This window comes from Tiliqua scincoides, chromosome 3, assembly GCF_035046505.1.
Source record: "Tiliqua scincoides isolate rTilSci1 chromosome 3, rTilSci1.hap2, whole genome shotgun sequence".
Taxonomy (NCBI): Eukaryota; Metazoa; Chordata; class Lepidosauria; order Squamata; family Scincidae; genus Tiliqua; species Tiliqua scincoides.
In genome coordinates, this window is record NC_089823.1 from 79,566,973 (window position 1) to 79,586,928 (window position 19,956).

Below are 19,956 nucleotides of genomic sequence, written 5' to 3' on the forward strand. Positions count from 1 at the left end.
GCAGCATGGAGTAGCAGTACTTCCTGTTCACAAATTCCTCTGCTTACCTAGCAAGGGCCACTAAGAGCACAGGAAAATCATCAGAAATGCCCATACATTGGAGCATTTCAAGTCTTTGCAAACTATCCATGACCTGCAATAGAAAATCCAAAACAAAAACTCTGAGCAATGGCAAAAAAACAAACAAGCAAACCATTTTTACTGAACAGTGTAGAGTCTGGTGTGACTTGACACAGGTTTAAATATTAGGCAGAAGATACCTTACCATGAAGGGCTTCGAATAAAATGACATCCAAAAGGACTTCAGAGCAGTCTGCTTGAGGACCCACAACCCAGGACCAGTGCCAGGCTATTTTGTGCCCTTGGCAATCTAAAAACAGAGTATAATTATGATTATAATTAATTATATTTCATAGCACTGTTGTGGCCTTTATCTTAACATTTTTTAATTTATATATTCTGGAGATTTATAATCTTTGAATTGCTCCTCTAGAAGTTACGCTTATAGCCCATGAATCATATAAAAATAATAAAAAATAAAATGAATATTGGCCTATTTTTCTTCCTTATCCTGAAAGGTTATTATAGGATCATCAGACTGCAAATAAACCAAGGGTCCAATCCTATGGACATGCAGCACTGCTGGAACTTGCGTTCCTATGGTGCCATGTGCTTTATGGTGATCACAAAAGGAGACATGCCACTGTTTTAAGTGACGACAGGTCACAGCTGTGTGCCAGCAGCCCTAGGAAAAGCCTTGGCGGTCGTAAGCATGGAGGTGGGTGGAGGTGTGGGTGGAGTGGGGAGGAGAAGCAACAGGGTGGAGACCAGGGCTGGGAGGAGGGTTGACAAGGATGGGAAGAGGGCAGCGTCAGTGGCAGCAGTGCTGCTGATATCCTAGGCTACTCCTTTCCCAACCTCAATCCTCCATCCCAGATACACTTGGATTTGCACCAGCAAGATCACTGGCACAGGTGGGAGCAGTGGAGCAGTGGGGGTTTATCCGTGGGCAAGTGGACAAATATTCCCTTACCCAAAGGAGAAGTCCGGACTCGCACCCCCCCTCCCCCGCAGGATGTAGTGCACACTCTGGTGCTACAGCTGCATTGATGGGGGATTTAATTAGGATTGGGCTGCCACTAAATTAGAAAATACACATAATATATATAATTTATATACTTATGGCCTTACACAACTTTGAGAGGTACATATTTTTCACTTAAAATTTCTCTTCCTTTTGGGCTTGTACCTTTTCCCCCCCCCCGAATGTCCTTTGCATACCCAAAGCCACAGGATAGCATATATTGTACAGTTTCCCTACTTCTGGAGCAGGGACTTTAACTTCCAGATGCAGGTAAACTGTGGATGGTGCCTGCATTTGTTTATTTTGATTTTGATAATGTCAGAGAGGTTGAAATCAGCAGGAAAAAATAAAAAAAAACACACACCATGCAACGCTTTTAATCCTAAGCATTGTTATTTGACAGCAATAGTTTGCCTGCCATATAAACAGCTTGTATTTTTAGTAACTGAAAACATCAACTGCAGAACGGTTTAAAATAGATGTCATTTGATACCAATAATAGTGAAGTGAAACTCTGCAGACCTGTGGAATTATATAAAGGGCAAACCAAAATGGACAGCACTACGATAGTCCATGCCTTCAATAACATTTATTTTGCAATCTTTGCTTTGTTTTGTTTCAAGCTCTTAATTAAAATCTCTTTGGCTCTATTAACCCATTTTTACATTGTGAAAGGGAACAGGAAAGAGGCTGCCAGGATAGCAGAAGAGATCTATGGAATAGCCCCAGGTAATAATAAAATAATTGACACTAAATAGTTCAGAAATGTAGCTACACTGTGCTTTCTGATCAGAAATGGATATTGATGATTGCATTGCCATAAACCAACGTGAAAATACTGATAAGTAGTCATATGAACTTGTAACTAAAAGTGTGAACTGGAGTGCATGTGTCTAATAAGGAGAATGAAAACTTTAACATGAGGAACATTTCATTTTTCGTTTGGAAATAATTTGGTGTTTTTTTTGTTGTTTTTTTTAAAAACAAGAATTCTGCAGTTGTACTATTTAAAGAGTTTCATTATCAAATGCAGTATTGTGTTCTATTGCATAGCCGGAGCGCAATGATGCAAAAGATTTAGGCTATGCATTTTCTGAAAGAAGAAACTGGAGATAAACTGAATGCCTGCTTGAACAACTGGAGTATGTGGCTTGGCTCACTTTTGCTTAGGGTGATGCAGCCTGATTGTTCCTGTTCTCTGTGCCAAACAGCCAGTCTACAGTTACGTACAACTTCACTAAAAGTGGATGAGTCACAAAAGGAAGGCCAGGGTTGGGCCTTCATCTAGGCAGGTGGTCTTGATGAACTGGTGCAGTGGTTCCCAAAACGTGGGAAATGACCCACCTGTGGTTCCCAAACTGTGAGTCAGGACCCACCTGTGGTTCCCAAACTCCGAGTCAGGACCCACCTGTGGTTCCCAAACTCCGAGTCAGGACCCACTATCTGATTTTTGGTGAGTCACAAAACTAACAAGCTGATAGCTGACAAGAAAAATGTACTTTTTTGGGTTTTTACTCTTGTAAAAGTGGGTCTTGAGAAAATGTCGTTTTAAAGAGTGGGTCCTGGTGCTAAAAAATTTGGGCACCACCGAACTGGTGGATTTCACTCAACTTTGCCCTTACCCCTGCTAACTGGGTAAGAGGCACTTTTTCAAGTGGGTATTCCTCTTTTTAGCAGGGGTAGAGTACCTCGCCCACCCCAGCAGTGTCTTTTCTAGTGGCTGTCTGCTGGTTTTCTTTTGCATCTTTTTAGATTGTGAGCCCTTTTGGGACAGGGAGCCATTAGTTATTTGATTTTTGATTTTTCTTTGTAAACCGCTTTGTGGACTTTTTGGTTGAAAAGTGGTATATAAATACTGTTGTTGTTAATTGTCAACCATCCCTTTACAGCAATGTTCGCAGTTAGTAAACTTACTGAAGAGTAGGGAGTTCAATATTCATTTAAATTAGCTTTTATCAAAAATTGCCTTCATGACTTCCTTCCTAGGACTGTTTTTTTTTTTGGCCTTGCAGATATAAATGGGTGCACTGTAGTAAACTTAAGATATGCAAAATCGAAAGTAAACATGTGAATACAAATGAGTGCTTTGAAACCTATTTTTAAAAAAAATAACCAGCAAACACAGTAAGATTTTTCCATTCTCCCACATGCAATCTTAGCACCAAAACACATTTCCTATTTGAGAAAGGACAAAATTAAAAAGAAGAAAGGGTGGGAGAACCAGGAGAAGGAAAAAGTAATTTAAAATGATTAAATGTTTTAAAGGATGGATGCTTACAGATCTTATAGAAAAAGATACATCATGTGATTTAAGTATCAGTGGGCTGCCCTGCAGTCAATAAGCAATACAATATTTGTTATGAATGAAATTATTGCTGTCTCTGTGCTTATAGACTATGATTATTTTCTGCCTGTCTCTGCAGTGTTATGAAACAGAAATTGGTTATTTTCAGTTTTGTTCACCAATATGATCTTTGTCCAAATGTACAAACCGTTTGTTTCCACCTGTATTCACGCACAATTTTTATCTCTGCCAAGTTGCCTTTGCAAATGAAGTATTGTATTTCAAAACACTTCGTGACCCCTTCACCCCTGCCCTCAATATAGATTACAGGCGTACTGTTAAGCCTTGAAGTAATACAGTCTAAAGAAGGCATTCGACCTGCTTTTTTGTCTTAGAACTTAAAACTTTTTCTTCTTCTTCGTCACTTCATTCCATAACCTTTTGGGGATGCCTTCAATAACTGGAGAGATAAGAGGAGCCCCTTATGGGAACTACATTTGTCATACAATTCAGGGAGGTATGTTCTCGCTAACATGGAAATACGCTGCTGTTTTATGCAAAGAAATTAGGCAAGTGCGTGGAGCATGACGGTTGTATTTAAAATATGGGCATGTAGTTATTTATAGCATGGAAATGTTTTTGTTTTCATAGGAGTAATGTGTGAGAAGTTAAATATAATTCATTAGTTAATACACCTCTTGCTTGCAGTGCTGGAGCTAAGACCCTGTTTGCTCCTTTAGGCTTAATGGCTTAAGAGCATAAAGAGATTTGACCAGATGGATACAAACCCCAGTGACATTCCGTGAAAGGCCACTTGAACACTAAACTGACACAGCCTTTGCTTAATCTATGTGGGACTTGGATCTGACTGTTATGTGTTGTAAAAAACAACAGGGATTGTAACGTTTCAGCAGAAGCAATTACTTTTTCTTTTCTTTTTTTTATTGATCCCAGACAGAGAATGATGGAATGGAAGACCAGTTCCACCCTGATCAAGTGGTTAGCTGGGGATCCGATCTATCCATAAAATGTAGAGATCCACTTCAAGCTATGACATTGGGAATGACACAGCCAAACCCTAACCTGTGCCAACGCAACGGGGCCAGCAGGGTCGCATGGCATCCTATCCACTAATTGAGCAGGCTGGATGTCTCCTCAAGATAAGGGGGCATTTGTCCCCTTGCCCTGAGGAAAGGCCCAGCCATAGCAACAGGTCTATTTGGATCTGTGCCTGCTAATTTGCTGTCACAAGTCCATGTCAGCAGATCTGACCTGGGAAGGGGGATAGGATATGAACATGCACCAGCACCGCTGATCCTGCCCCCCTTCTGGGCCCAACCTGCCCATCCCGCCCCAGGTCTGTCCTCTCCCCACCTTGTTACACCTTCCCCTGCCCTTCCCTAGGCCCTGCACCGCTCAGAGCAGCTCTTATCTGCTCCAGTGCACATTCCTTCCTTCACTGGTACAGGCAACACGAAACATGCCTTCCTGCTGGTGCCCCTACATTCTGCACTGTTGTAACATGCTCTATGGCACATTTGCAAAGGTGTGTGCTGGTGCAACAGCTGCAGCACTTATGCAAGAAGACGATATGGTTGTGCCATTAGACTCCAGAGTAATTCCAACCAAAGTTTTAATCCAGTCTTAAGTTCATTCCACAAAAGCTAGACCTGGAAGCAATGAGTCTGATATACCGTATTTTTCGCTCCATAAGATGCACCTGACCATAAGACGCACCTAATTTTTAGAGGAGGAAAACAGGAAAAAAAATATTCTGAACCAAATAGTGTAATAAAATATTTAATAAACTATAACAGAATAACATTTGAACCATTCCCCCCTTCTTAGGGTGAATGGGATCATACACTGGCATGAAGATCCCCCCTTCATTAAGGTCCCCAACGTGCACTCTTTTTTGCATTATTCGCTCCATAAGACGCACACACTTACCTCCCACTTTTTGGGGGGGGGGGGAAAGTGCGTCTTATGGAGCGAAAAATATGGTACCTCATTCTAAACGTTTGTGTGCTATCTAACATTTTCAGTAAAGCTGTCATTTAAATACCTATCTGGCATTTCCTGAAGGAGCTTATTTCATCAATTGCTCCTTGCCTGGTGTCAGTTTCTGATAGAAACTGGTCCACCAGCTACTCACATGGTATCCAGCCACCTGCAGATATGTTGAGAGGTGTTATGGTTCTAAATTCCAAATCCTGAGCAGACGGTTTCATGTGCTGCTTGTAAGCTTCCCACAAGTATCTGCTGTCCACTGTTGGACACAGTCTCCACATCATTGGTGATTTGCTTCTGGGATGTGTGTGCATGTGTGTGAAAACACACATTGTAACATGAGGTAAGTGGCCTTCCATGCCAGTGGAGAGAGGGAGAGATCTTGAGGGTTCTGTTTTCCCCTGTAAGGAACCAGAATAATGTGTTGACATAAAAAAGGTGTAAATATATGTGGGCTCAATCCTATTCAACTTTCCAGCTCCAGTGCTCCAGCCCTGATGCAGTCTGGAGGTAAGGGAACAGCCTCAAGGTAAGCCTTGAGGAGGCTTCTGTGACTGCCTCCCTATCAAAGAATGCAGTGCATGCCCCACTGGCACAGTTGCACCGGCCCTGGAAGATTGAATAGGATTGCGTCCTCAGTCTCTCCACATCTCCATTCTTCAGATTGATCTTTAAATTAATTTTATCTTAGGCTCATGGGCAGATAGATCTCCTCTTCATGAAGCTGCATTTCAAGGGCGTCTCCTGTCTTTGAAAACCTTGATAGCGCAGGTAAGAAAACCCAGCAAACAGATGAAAAATTTAAAATTACAACATATATTGTAGACTGACCTTTTTATACAAATTGCAATGGTTTACAGTGCAGTCTACACGGGGTCCCTGAATAATGGGCATTCAATTTATGATGTCTGAGTTATGGACAACCATGTTAGCACTTTTGCACAGGTGCAGTCCTTTGTAATGATTTTACACAGGCACAAAAGCACCAGCAAGAGCCACTGTTTTGAGCTACCTATGTTCCCAGTTCCGGACAAACCTGTCTAATAGAACTGGTATGTTTCTTGGAAACTTTGTGTACACACAAAAATACTAAGCTACAGGTAAGTGTAGAAATACAAAATAATCATGTCCAACCTTGCACTCCATATCACTTCCATCTTGCTTTTTTTTTTTCAAACAGCATATTGTTGTGCATGTGATGAACATTTCGTCTGAGTTTTAAGGAAAAGCTGAAAAGATTATTAAGTTTCTAGAAAGTCAACTGTATTAGCGCAGCCCCTAGTCAAGTGTTCACTGTGCAAATGGAGTTGGAACAGCAATGGCAGCAGGCAGGCCGCAATCATCTTGCGTTGGTCTGAATGTATGCATAATGGCTTACAGCCCAATCCTATTGGACTCTACCGCTGCTGGAATTAGCATTCTGGCAGCAATAACTGCTTTATGGCAATCAAAAACAGTGTTCCAGCAGTATGTGAAACTGCACATTTCTGGAATCCCACCCAAGAGTCCAGAGCAGCCTTACATGCAGCGGTGGAATGAAGAAGGCCCACTGACTCAGGTAAATTGGGGGGGGGGGGAGGCAAAATGGAGATAGGGCTGGATAGCTGGCATGCCTCCTAGTCTCCTTGGAAGGGGCATGGTCCAAGGAGATCCATTGGTGACTGGGAGGTTTATGGAGTGGTAAGGGAAAATAATTGCCTACTGATCTGCAGGGAGCACAGCCTGTTTTAGCGAGCCCCATGCTATGGTGTGGGAAACCATAGGATTGGGCTCTTAGATACATAGATGGGAATTGCATGAGTGGAACCTTGGCAAAAGATGTGTATCTAAGTGCATAGAGGGGAGCTGAAAACCATTAATAAAGGCTTTTGCTTGAGCATTAAAAGGCACAACACTACCATCTTTTTCAAAACAAACATTACAAAGCTTGGAAGAAATCAGCAGTGATGACACAAGAACTTTCCATGCTTTTCATATTCCAATGCACAAGAACTTTCCATGACAAACACTAATTTCACAGTAGACTGATATCGCCATCTTGTGAGTTGCCTTTTATTAGCACAGGACCTTAAATAAAATGCAAGGTTTTTACCAAAATTTGAATGATTAACAAATACAGTAGTCAGATCCTTTGATTTGTATTGTCACTGTTTATTTGTCAGTTTTTGAAAACTGCATCCATATCTGTGAAATAGTATTTGATTTAGCACCACTGTTGCTTCTGCATTTTATCTTTTTTTCCTTTCTGAACTTTTGGATGCCAACACAAATGTTTGTCTTCTTAAGCTGTCATATGACTTAAAATAAATTGTGGTCAATATTGTTTTTTTTTAAATTTATAATACAACTGGATTAAAAGAACAAAAAACTGTTCTTCTAGACTAGTAGTTCATGACCTGGGGCACCTGTATCCTCAGGTGTACTTGCCATGACTTTTAGGGGTACTTGAAAAAGAATTGAATAATGGCAGAGAAAGGCAGGTTTGTATTAGAATGCTCTGTGGGGCTGGCGAGGCAGGAAGGAAGGTAGCTAGCTGGCTGCGAAAGCCCCACCAACTGCTAGTTTCTGGACATGAAATTGTGTATTAGCCAGTAACTGGCCAGTAGTTGAAAACATATAAATTTCAAATAACAGCAACTATATTAATTACAAACAGTTTGCTAATATGAGGGATATAATTTATGGAAATGGGCTGCCAAGGGGTACACCAGTGAAAAAATGTTGGGAACCACTGTTCTATACAAGAAATATATTTTCTTAACTTGTTATAGCAAAACTGTTGGCTTAATGTGGCTACACAAGAGCAAATGAGTTGTGGACTGTAGCCTAAATAAGTGTCATAGAAGAGGCACAAAATGTGAATCTTTTGGAAATCGATGGTGTTTATAACATTGCAATTCTACTTATTCACTATTTATATGCATCCACTATATACACAGATAATGTATGAAATGGGTTTAGACCTCAGTAGCAATATTAATTTTGTCTTTGTTCTTACATTTTTATGGCTGTGTTCTGAATTGTAGGGATTCAATGTGAACATTGTCACAATAGACCGTATTTCTGCTCTCCATGAAGCCTGCCTGGGTGGCCACGTTGCCTGTGCAAAAGTCTTACTGGAAAATGGTGCTCGGGTGAGTACCATAAAATGCATTACTTTTTTGTACAAGAGATGCTCCCTCAAATGGCATTTCATGCAGGATCTGTGTGCATTAGATGCTCTTGATAGTGTGCCGTAAGAGATTGCTGGTGGTGGATGGGAGTGGGGAAAGAAAAGGGGGAAAAGTTGGAGAAAGAGTGGTATGCACTTATAATGCCACTTGGCTCAGTGGACCAGTCAAAATGTGTTAAGGCCCAGTGTAACCTGAGGGCCATAATTTGAGGACCCCTGTCTAATTTCCATCCGTTCTTTTCCCAATTTTGTTTTTGTTTTCTGTTGCAGGTCAATGCAGTCACTGTAGATGGGATCACGCCTCTGTTCAATGCTTGTCGGAGCGGCAGTGCTGTTTGTGTTTGTATGCTGCTTGAATACGGTGCCAGTCCCCATTTGGAGAATCACTTTGCTTCACCAATTCATGAAGCTGTAAAGAGAGGTAATCCTGGGGGTTTGGACCATTCCATAAACAAACTGACATTCCATATACGAATGAACATTCCATAAACTGTCTACAGAATATATTTAGGTTTGTCTGACTATGGAAGTTAAGAAGATCTCTGTGTCTCTTGCAGCCTTGAGATTCAATGAGGTTTTCTCTTTGTATTTATCTAGGCCACAGAGAATGTATGGAAATTCTTATTGCCAATAATGTGGATGTGGACCAAGAACACCCTCAACTTGGAACACCACTTTATGTGGCTTGCATGAACCAGAAGACAGACTGTGTCAGGAAACTTCTGGAACTAGGTACTTATATATGTATGTTGGGAAAGAACATTCACAGGGATTTTATGTGAAGGATTGAATGGGCAGGCAATGGCAACAGCTAACATCTGCAGGATCAAATGCAGTCCCTTATAACATGAAGCGATCCCCATGAAGGGAGGAAAACCCAGTCGCCACTGGAATTAAACAAATGCTAAGTATTATGAGCCAGCAGATCCTCTACACTGCTACATTATTATAGACCCAATGCTTCAAGTCAGCTTACAACGATACGTCCATGACTTTTCCAGCTTATTCATGCATGCTAACTGATGCCCCAATCCTACTGGGCCTCTAAGCTGCTGGAATGAGCATTCTGGCAGCACAGTGTGTCTGAGGACACGCAGAGCCAATAAGTCGGCAGGATGGTGAGCAGGGGGTGGGCGGAATGAGGCAGAGACCAGGGCAGAGAGGGGTGTGTATTGAGGCCGGGAAGGGGGCGGTGCCCCTGATATCCTGTCCCCCTTTCCCAGCCTTGATCCACCTCTCTGCGTCTGCTTGGACTTGCACCAGCAAAGTAGCTGGCACAGATCCAAGTAGACCTATCGAGGCAGTGGAGGCTTGCCCAGGAGTAAGGGAACAAATGCTCCCTTACCTTGAGGACCTAAAACTCCCCTGTGGGATACAGCATGCGTCCTGTTGGTGCATCTGCATTCGTTGAGGGAGACAGGTTGGGTTGAGCTGTGAGAGCATTTTTGAGAACCAGTATACTATCTCCCAGTGCCACTAAACTGCTGCAACCCTGTGCTTTTCAGCACAGGAAAAGCTGTGCTTCTCAGACTTCTAATACATGAGGGCAAAGTGGATCAATGTATGATGGGGGGGGGGAATGCAGGGCTTTGTCCCAGGGTTCCCAACATCCTGATGCCAGCACTAAATGCCATGCTAACCAGTTTGCTTTAATCTTCATTCTCCCCAAGGTGCTAGTGTTGATCTGGGTAAAGGACTGGATACCCCACTTCATGCAGCTGCAAGAAGAGCCAGTGCAGAAATTGTCAACTTGTTGGCTGATTATGGAGCAAGCTTGAAGTGCAGAAATTCTGAATTAAAATGTGCTCTCGATCTTGTTGCACCAAATAGCTCTGTTGAACGGGCATTGTTGCTTCGGGAAGGTAATGGTTATTTTTTGTTGATGTAATTAATTGGGGTGGTGGTGGTGTTATATATATTTCTCTGCCTTTACTGGACCCACTCGCTCTGGGCGATTTTGGACAATATATTATGCTCTAAATTAGTCTCATGTGATAACAGATGTGCACACTCATGTGCATGCATGCCCTGGACCCTCCTATATCTTCTGGGATCATTGTTGAACTGTTTATGAGCTGTGATTAAGCCAAATAGTGCTTCTACAAGTGCTGCAAAAATTTGTTTAATCTTGGGTAAGATATCATGCAAACTCTTTACCAGAGGTATTTATACATTACATTTGTAAATAACTCTTAAGAAAAAAAGAAGAGCCTTGCTGTATCTGGCCAAGGGCCCTTCTTGTCCAGCTTCCTGTATCTCACAGTGGCCCACCAGATGCCTCTGAGAACACACCCAACAACAATTCCCTGTATCCAGTTGCTAGTCTATTGCACCTGGCATTCAGAGACAGCTTCTAAAACCTGAGGTTGCATACAGTCAACCTTCATGAGTGTACACATAAGGTGGCACTTTTCAGGTGCTATCCTATTTTGTACTAGCAGCAATTCTATGAAGCTGGTTAGATTGCAAGACAGAGCAGCTGGCCTAAAGTAAGTCAGTGAACTTCATAATTTCATGACCATGACTGAGCAGGGATTCATGAATGAGCAGGGACTGAGCATGAACTTCATGACTGAGCAGGGATTTAAACTCGGGTATCTCTGGTCCAAGCCTTATACTTTATCCCAGTGATTTTCAACCTTTTTTGTCTCACGGCTCACTGACAAGGTACTAAAATTGTCAAGGCACGCCATCAGTGTTTTGACAACTGACAAAGCACACAGTGCTGTTTGTGTGTGTGTGTATGGGAGGGGGGCTCATATTTCCCAATGGTCCTACTAATAAATTACCCTTCCCCAAATTCCCACGGCACACCTGCAGACAATTCGTGGTACACTAGTGTGCCATGGCACAGTGGTTGAAAATGACTGCTCTATCCCCTACAGTACATTGGCCTTGACTATATCAGGCATGTCACATCCAACTTGAGACCAAACTACATATTCAGCTAATTCCATGTTGCATAGTGCTAGTATAATTTCTTAAGTGATAAGCAGTGGGAGTGTGATTCTCACTGAGACCAGGAAAAGGGGGGGGGGCTAATTCTCATCTTATGCCATTTCCTGCTGAAAATCATCCCCCTGCCTTGGCTGTTTGTGGCAAACTGGATTTTTGCCCATCAATAGAAGCCTTAACTACAGGGTGACCCCCCCAAAAAACAGAACCCACAAATCTTTGAATAAAACTGTTAATTTTAATTTTTCTTTGGAAAGAACATGACTTTTATGCAAAGCGACCAAGATAACTGAAATTTTGGAGAATAATCATACACAGATTGAAGTTTGAGTCCAGTAAGTTTCTTGAAATTTACTGGACCTTTGTAGGATTTAATAAAATTTTTATGGGTTCTGTTTTTTTTGAGTCACCCTGTATATTTGAGTGGTGTCCTTCACTCAAATGTTTCCTTGTTCTTTTCCTTTAGGACCTCCTAGTCTTGCCCAGCTGTGTCGCCTATGTGTCCGGAAGTGCTTGGGACGATCATGTCTTTATGTTGTTCACAAACTATACCTTCCTGAACGACTTGAAAACTTCCTTTTGTTCCGATAGCTTTATAGTTGTGTACAGTGTGATAAAAAATGAAAATAGGTTGTTTACTCTTCAAATATTAGAACAAGGTGGTGGTGGTGGGGAAACCAAAAACAAAGGCATCATCATTTACACTGTAATATGCGGTCAAAACTATTAATGTAGCTAGACAGGTGATATTCATGCATGCATCATGCTGACTTCTCTTGAGAGTTCTTTCTATAGGCTGCTGAACCAGCGCAATACTACATTTTGCCTAAGCAAAACAGCAGCCAAACCAAATGTAATCACAGCAAAATATTTGCGATTTCTTAACACTTCCTGTGGTACAGAGGAAGAAAAAAGATATGATGTGGGTTTTTCAGGTGTGTGTACATCTACCTGGGGGTAAACAAGTTCATTCTTCACTATCAGATAAAAGTACATTTCAAACTAAATGCTACAAAACTGGAAAATGCTATTTTCAACAAGCACCAGTTGTAGAGATCAGCCATGTGACCTTAACTCTGCCCTGTAGCATTCAACATTTTTTAAAAGGCTTGTTGTTCAACAAACATACAAATGTTTCAGTGAGTATGTATTAGGACCACAAATGGTAACTGAGAATATACAGTATTTTCTTCTAATTGTATACAGCTTCTTCTTTCATACCTGTGCTACCTTGAAAAAAAAACAACCCGTTCCCCATACAAAATATATGTTCATTGTATACTAGAATGGATTTCTAGTCCATCAACAGATTTTTTTGAGTAAAGACAAATTGTCTCACCCTTATATACTGCAATTATGCTCTGTTTTAAGTCATATGTGTGCATTGTTTCATGCCCCTTTCCCATACTGAAGGAAGAACAGACTTTACTATTGACCTGCCAGACTGAAAGAGCTTGGGAGATCAATGCAGATACTAAAAAGGAAACATCTCTGTACAAATATGTAATATTTGCTACTACATCAGACATTTGTATCACTCACTCTATATTTCAGAGACCTTTATACATTTTTTTTCCAGATCATAGTACAGGCAGTTATACATTTAGCAGAGATGGGAAAACCCATCAGCTAGTGGAAAGGCTTTTGGGGGCAGGAGGAGGGTGAGGGTAAGGCGAGGACGAAGCAGAACTGGGCAGGGAGAGGGCAGGCCAAAGGGAGGATCGGGCCCAGGAGGGGGGCAGAGACAGAAGCAGACTTTACTGCCGAATCCTGTGCCCTATCCCAAGTTGGAAAGCTTGACACAGGCCTCCTCGGTGCTGCGCCTGCTAAATAGTGGGTGCAGCTCCAAAGAGTCCCATTGCAAGTTGTGGAGCTCAACATGGGGTAAGGAAACATTTATTCCCAAACCCCAGGAACATTTGTTCCCCTGTCCAAAGGAGACACCAGCGGCTGCCTTGGCCCCACAGGATGCAGTGGCGGCCATTTCAGCACCCTGCTTCTCGTGGCGGTGCTGGGGCTTATGATTGGGCTGCTCATCTACAAGGAAATGAGCCATTTATTCTTTCATTTATGAGTACACCTGGTTTAACCACCTGACTCATGCTTTCTTACAATTTTGGAAGATGTGAACCCTGCTGAAATCACCATGTGCATAGAATCTGAAGCACAATAAATTGAGATTCATGGGAAATTGCTGCCGTTACTTTCTGTGATAAATGGTAGTAAATCTATAACATCTTGTCCATTACTGAAGGCAGTTATTCTCCTATCCTTGAAAAATTACCTGCTCTCCTGGATGCTGGATGCAATTTCCATTGCTATGGATAGCTAAATATACTTATTATCTGTATATAGCTGAGTAGTCTGAGGCTAGAGAGTTCAGATTTTGAATTCTGAGTTCTGCAAGGAATGTGTAGCTTCAAAAAAGATTTTCACCCCTCCATGACACTGATGTTCATTTTGTCAGAAAATGTGTCTTTTTGTCGGTTTTCTCTCCTTGAAGTACACCAATTATTATGGCACACATGTGTTAAACTGGCTTTCTGTTATTTGGATAGATGGCACCATGATGTAGGCTTTGCCCAGAATCAGCCATATAACTTGATGGCTTATTTGTTCCAGCAGTCTGACACATATTTTTAACAGAGAACTAGACAACCACTATAAAGGGTTTTATTATTCAAGTGTTCCTTTAGTTTACATGATTCTGCAGCTCAGAAACAAATATGGAAGGAAGTACTTTGGGGGGAAGTGATGCTACTGAGAGGCAAATAAGAGCCAAACGACATGCAAGAAATCTCCATAGCAGCAAAGGAGGAAAGAGGGAGGTGAGAATGCCAGTATCCTGAGCACACAGAAATTTTGAGAATTTGAGGTGAACAAAAATTGTCGGCTCCCAAAAGTGTGTGCAATGGCAAGAGCTGACCATGGAACATGCAAAACAGTACTGTAAGAAGAAAGTGCCTCTCTGTATGGCATGGCATTCTCTTACCATTCTTTCCTCCCCCCTTCTCAATCATACATATGTAACTAGGGTTGCTACAATTTGTGACGTGCCACTTGCTAACCCGGAGATCTGTGCCATCCTGCCAAGTTATCAGGAAAATTTGACCCCACACACCACTGATCGGGTGCAGATGTCGTCATAAGATGGGTCACGGACAAGTTCCTGAATATGCATGGTACACATATCACTCTACGGAAAAACAACTTCTCCACAGTGTGATTAAAACAATTTGTCTATTCAGGGCTGTTTCAAAATGTCTTGCCCTAACATATCTTTTAAGAAAATGAATTTGTCAGAATAAGAATTGGGGAGGGGAGAAGGTTACAAACCATAAGAGGTCTTGTTGATATTTCATGTTTGGAAGCAGGACATTTGTATACAAGAAAAAAGAAAAGGTTTGACCCAAAAAATGGCGACGCCGCAGTTGCACACATATCAGAAGAGCCAGAGGCGTCGCTAGAGGGGGGGCGATGCACTAAGTTTTGCAGAGAGCCTCCCTGCAGCGTGCAAGTGGCTCCTCTCCCTCCCATCGGGAGCCATTCACCTCCATTTTCCCCACCCCTGCCCACATGGCTCCAAAGGGGGGGGGGAGGAGCTGCTTGCACACTGCAGGAGGTGAATGGCTCCAAAGGGGAAGGGGGAGGAGCCACTTGCACGCTGCAGGGAGGCTCTCTGCAAAACTTAGCGCACCGCCTATTCAATTGTTACAAAAGTGGGACTTCCCTGAAACCCCCATGCCCACGCACTTTCTTTAGCCACACACTTGTCTGAGGTGGGCAACATCTCTCGCTACTTGGGTCCAGTATACTGCATTTTAGACTGACTAGATAGGACTCTAGTCTAGGCAACAGGCTGAAAGTAGGAAACATGGCAAGAGGCTTAGAGCAGTGTTTCTCAACATTTGTCCCCCACCGCACCACTTCACATGGTCCACTGATTTGAAGTGCCACTGGAAGTAACTGGCGACGATACTTCTGGGTTGGGAGGCCAGATATGATGTGTCAAACACCAGGAAGAGGCTCAGGGTGGGCAGGAGGGCTTTCTCGAGTGCAGAAAAGCATGCTTTGGAACTCTGCCCACCAAGCCAAGCTTCCTACGCCTGTTTGTTGTGTCACGTTCCTGGCCTCACTGCCGGGCAGCAGGGGTCCCACTAGTACCACTAGACACCACTGGTGGTACCTATACCACTGGTTGAAAAACACTGGGCTAGAGGACAATCCTATCCTTGTCTACTCAGAAGTAAGTCCCATTGACTGCCATGAGACTTACTCCCAGGTAAGTCTGTATAGGATTGCAACCCTCGAAACCCAACATCCGATGTCTTCCCTGCTCCCAGCCTCAGTTCTGCTTTCCTTGAACTGGAAGAGAAAGAAAGTGTAGCAGGTGGTTGCTAAGCAACCACTCCTTTCCCCCCTCCCCCAGCCAGTTAAAAGAGTCAGTCATGTTTATAGCATCACCCAACAGAGGGCAGCACCTGCAGCAACAGCCTTCCTGCCTTTGTTCTTTTCATGCCACTGGCCTGCTCCTCTAATCTGATAGTCCCCAACAAGCTGGAAGGAAGTGGAAGGATTTCAGCAGGTAAGGACCCCACTAACTTCCTTGATGCCTGTTCCGTAGCCTCAACTGGTCTGCTTCTAGCAGTACCCAGTACGTGTGTTTGGATGAAGGAGCAACCTTGCTTTCAAACAAACAAGTGTGTGCTGGTTTATTGTATAATATGAACTGAAAATTTTTTTCTTCCTAACTGAGAAATTGAGTTGTCAGCTTAACCTGTAGGAAAGCTTCATTAAGAACCCACTGATAGGCCTCCGTTCTGCTTGCCAATGGATCTAGTAATGAGTAAGCTCCACAATCGGCTTGCAAGGAGTGTTTTATTTTACTTTAACTTCCCTTAAAACTTCCCTCAAAGCAACTAATGGTATATGAAAAACAAATCCAATTAAACACATATAGTCTTGATATAATCCTGCACAGCCTCTTCTTGCTGTCCTTCCCTACAGCTCTTAAGGCTGGCTCTACGCAGGCTGCTATCTCACAAGGTTGATGTGAAGACACAAGAAGTAGGGGGAAATGACGTGGGCGGGGGCAGGGGTGGGCAAATCGAGTCCCAGGAGGGAAGTGAGATCAACGGGGAGGTCCCGAGTCTCATTATTTGTTTGTTTGATGGGGTCATGACGTGAAAAAGGTTAAAGATCACTGATCTAGTGTGAATAAGAAACTGAATCCAGGATGGGACAGTTCATATATAGGTAGGAGCAGGCCTCATTCTAAGTGCTGGGTTCAACAAGTTCGGCTCCACTGCCATGGGGTCCCTGAGTGTATCCTTTTACATTCTTCCATCTATACCAGGGGTGCTCAAACCCCGGCCCTGGGGCCACTTGCGGCCCTCGAGGCCTCTCAATGCGGCCCTCAGGGAGCCCCCAGTCTCAAATGAGCCTCTGGCGCTTCAGAGATTTGTTGGAGCCCACACTGGCCCAACACAACTTCTCTCAGCGTGAGGGCAACTGTTTGACCTCTCGTGTGAGCTGTGGGATGAGGGCTCCCTCCACTGCTTGTTGTTTCACGTCTGTGATGCAGCAGCGGCAGCAAAGGAAAGGCCAGCCTTGCTCTGTGCAAGGCCTTTTATAGGCATTGAGCTATTGCAAGACCTTCATTCGTTTATATAAGTTCATCTTTAATACGTATATTCATTTAACATAAGAACATAAGAACATAAGAACAGCCCCACTGGATCAGGCCATAGGCCCATCTAGTCCAGCTTCCTGTATCTCACAGCGGCCCACCAAATGCCCCAGGGAGCACACCAGATAACAAGAGACCTCATCCTGGTGCTCTTCCCTACATCTGGCATTCTGACTTAACCCATTCCTAAAATCAGGAGGTTGCGCATACACATCATGGCTTGTACCCCATAATGGATTTTTCCTCCAGAAACTCGTCCAATCCCCTTTTAAAGGCGTCTAGGCTAGACGCCAGCACCACATCCTGTGGCAAGGAGTTCCACAGACCGACCACGCGCTGAGTAAAGAAATATTTTCTTTTGTCTGTCCTAACCCGCCCAACACTCAATTTTAGTGGATGTCCCCTGGTTCTGGTATTATGTGAGAGTGTAAAGAGCATCTCCCTATCCACTCTGTCCATCCCCTGCATAATTTTGTATGTCTCAATCATGTCCCCCCTCAAGCGTCTCTTTTCTAGGCTGAAGAGGCCCAAACGCTGTAGCCTTTCCTCATAAGGAAGGTGCCTCAGCCCCGTAATCATCTTAGTCGCTCTCTTTTGCACCTTTTCCATTTCCACTATGTCTTTTTTGAGATGCGGCGACCAGAACTGGACACAATACTCCAGGTGTGGCCTTACCATCGATTTGTACAACGGCATTATAATACTAACCGTTTTGTTCTCAATACCCTTCCTAATGATCCCAAGCATAGAATTGGCCTTCTTCACTGCCGCCGCACATTGGGTCGACACTTTCATCGACCTGTCCACCACCACCCCAAGATCTCTCTCCTGATCTGTCACAGACAGCTCAGAACCCATCAGCCTATATCGAAAGTTTTGATTTTTTTTACGTCAACTTATGTACATTTATTCAAATTTTAAATTTAAATTAATTCTTTTTCCCCCTGGCCCCCGACACAGTGTCAGAGAGATGATGTGGCCCTCCTGCCAAAAACTTTGGACACCCCTGATCTACACTCCAACCTGAGACTGAGACCCAGACCAAACATGCTGCTGTTCCAAATACATCCATATGTTACGTCCATGGGTTTCAACTCATATGGGATTTGAAACCGTGCATTTGCTGCAATTCAAGGGCTTCCTTGAGAGAAAAGCTGTACTAGTTCCTCCTCCAGAACTACCAGTCTTCTTTCTGCAAACTTCCTGTGTCTGCAGGTATCCCAGCAGCACTTGTCAGCCAAAAGAGATGGGAGCTTCTCCCTGAGGGTTTGCCCATCTGAGGGCAGTAAACACCCTGTTCTTGCCTGTAATCTGTGCCTGATGTACCGGGCTGACCTGCTTGTGTGGAAGCAAGCTGCCAGCCACTCCTGAGTAAGTGGGCATCGTTTCATGCTCCAAAGTGGGCTCCCTCCCATCCCTCCTTACTAATTTGTACCCACACAAGCAAAGATAATTTCCCCGAGCCTGACACCTGACACCCCAACACAGAGTTCAGGATCTGGCAGAGCAGAGCTCTGCTGGTCCGATTCCCTCCTGCCCCAGTTCCTCCCCTGCAGCACCGCCTGCCCTTATTCTGTCATCCCCTCTCTCTCCCCATCCCCCAAAGGCTGCACCGCCGCCTGGCAGCAGCACGTCCTCTTCCTGCCAGTGCTGGGCCCAGCACCAGCTCTCCTTACTCACCGGTTGCTGTAAATGTGCTTTACAAGACATTTAGGGCACCCAGCACCAGTGCTGGGGCTCAGCGCCAGCACTGGCTGAGTTCAGGATTGGGGCCTTAGTTGCTTTCATTGGTGTGCTGATTTTAATATTATTTTCCCTTACTGTCTGTTTCCTTCTTGGATATCCTTAGAGCAGTGGTTCTCACACATTTAGCACCGGGACCCACTTTTTAGAATGAGGATCTGTCAGGACCCACTGGAAGTGATGTAATGTCCAGAAGTGACATCATCAAGCAGGAACATTTTTTACAATCCTAGGCTGCAACTCTACCCACACTTATGCAGGAGTAAGTCCCATTGACTGTCATTGTTAAAAGAATATACACAGTAGCTTGTAAAAGCACAGGTCTGTAGCATTTCCCCAAAAGCAGTCACATACCAAGTCTAATCTATTAAAAATAAAATATTAAAATGAATGGGGACCCACCTGAAATTGGCTCATGACCCACCTAGTGGGTCCTGACCCACAGTTTGAGAAACACCACCTTAGAGTAAAATCTGAATTAATAAAACTTTTTTTCATGCAGCAGGGAGAATAAAGGACTCACTGAAAATGCAGCTCTCTAAACATATGGTTTTAATATTCTCATGTTATTTCCTGATCACTTCTGTGTGAAAAAGAATTCTGTTTGGCATTTCTACATGTAGTTGTTCTCTGTTTGAAGGTCAGCGACTTTATGTACTGCACCACAGTCAGAAACCACAGTGGATATTACATAGGGTGTTGCTTGAAAACAATTTAATTTGTGCCTTGTGATAACGGCAGAGCAGATGGTACTAAACTCTCTCTCTTTCTCTGTTACTTTTTGAATCCCCTGAAGGCAGAGTTTGCTGAGCTAGTTAAACTGGCTCTTTCTGTCTTGTTTTTTTGGCAACTGAGAAGTTCCTTTCTTACAAAAACAGAAGGGAGGCTTGCTGATTGGATGTGGTTTTGGAAAGGATATGACATCAGCTGCATCTCACACTTTGTTCTGTGTGCCTGATCTTTTTTTGGAATTTTACCCAATCAATTAAGAGGTGCTCCGTTAAACTGGACTGCCCAGG

At 43.3% G+C, this 19,956-nt stretch overlaps 1 protein-coding gene across 2 annotated transcripts; it reads left to right on the forward strand.

Annotated features, from left to right (window-relative positions):
* Positions 1-1,634: 1,634 nt before the first annotated feature.
* ASB11 (ankyrin repeat and SOCS box containing 11) lies at positions 1,635-12,701 on the forward strand. Of its 2 annotated transcripts, none has more exons than XM_066619963.1 (7): positions 1,635-1,813; positions 6,070-6,149; positions 8,405-8,512; positions 8,821-8,971; positions 9,148-9,282; positions 10,221-10,412; positions 11,972-12,701. In XM_066619963.1, exons 1-7 carry the CDS (start codon positions 1,636-1,638, stop codon positions 12,094-12,096), a joined length of 969 nt encoding a protein of 322 aa, XP_066476060.1. In that variant the 5' UTR covers position 1,635; the 3' UTR covers positions 12,097-12,701. The 2 variants fall into 2 exon arrangements, with proteins under 2 accessions (XP_066476060.1, XP_066476061.1); XM_066619964.1 differs by lacking the exon at positions 1,635-1,813 and adding an exon at positions 3,777-3,885.
* The last annotated feature ends 7,255 nt before the right edge of the window (positions 12,702-19,956 follow it).

Excerpts from the sequence above, each read along its gene's own strand:
- ASB11 (XM_066619963.1), top strand. The coding sequence starts at position 1,636 with ATGGACAGCACTACGATAGTCCATGCCTTCAATAACATTTATTTTGCA. Across the intron at positions 8,513-8,820 it reads TACTGGAAAATGGTGCTCGG|GTCAATGCAGTCACTGTAGA; the intron begins GTGAGTACCATA and ends TTTCTGTTGCAG. Across the intron at positions 10,413-11,971 it reads GGCATTGTTGCTTCGGGAAG|GACCTCCTAGTCTTGCCCAG; the intron begins GTAATGGTTATT and ends CTTTTCCTTTAG.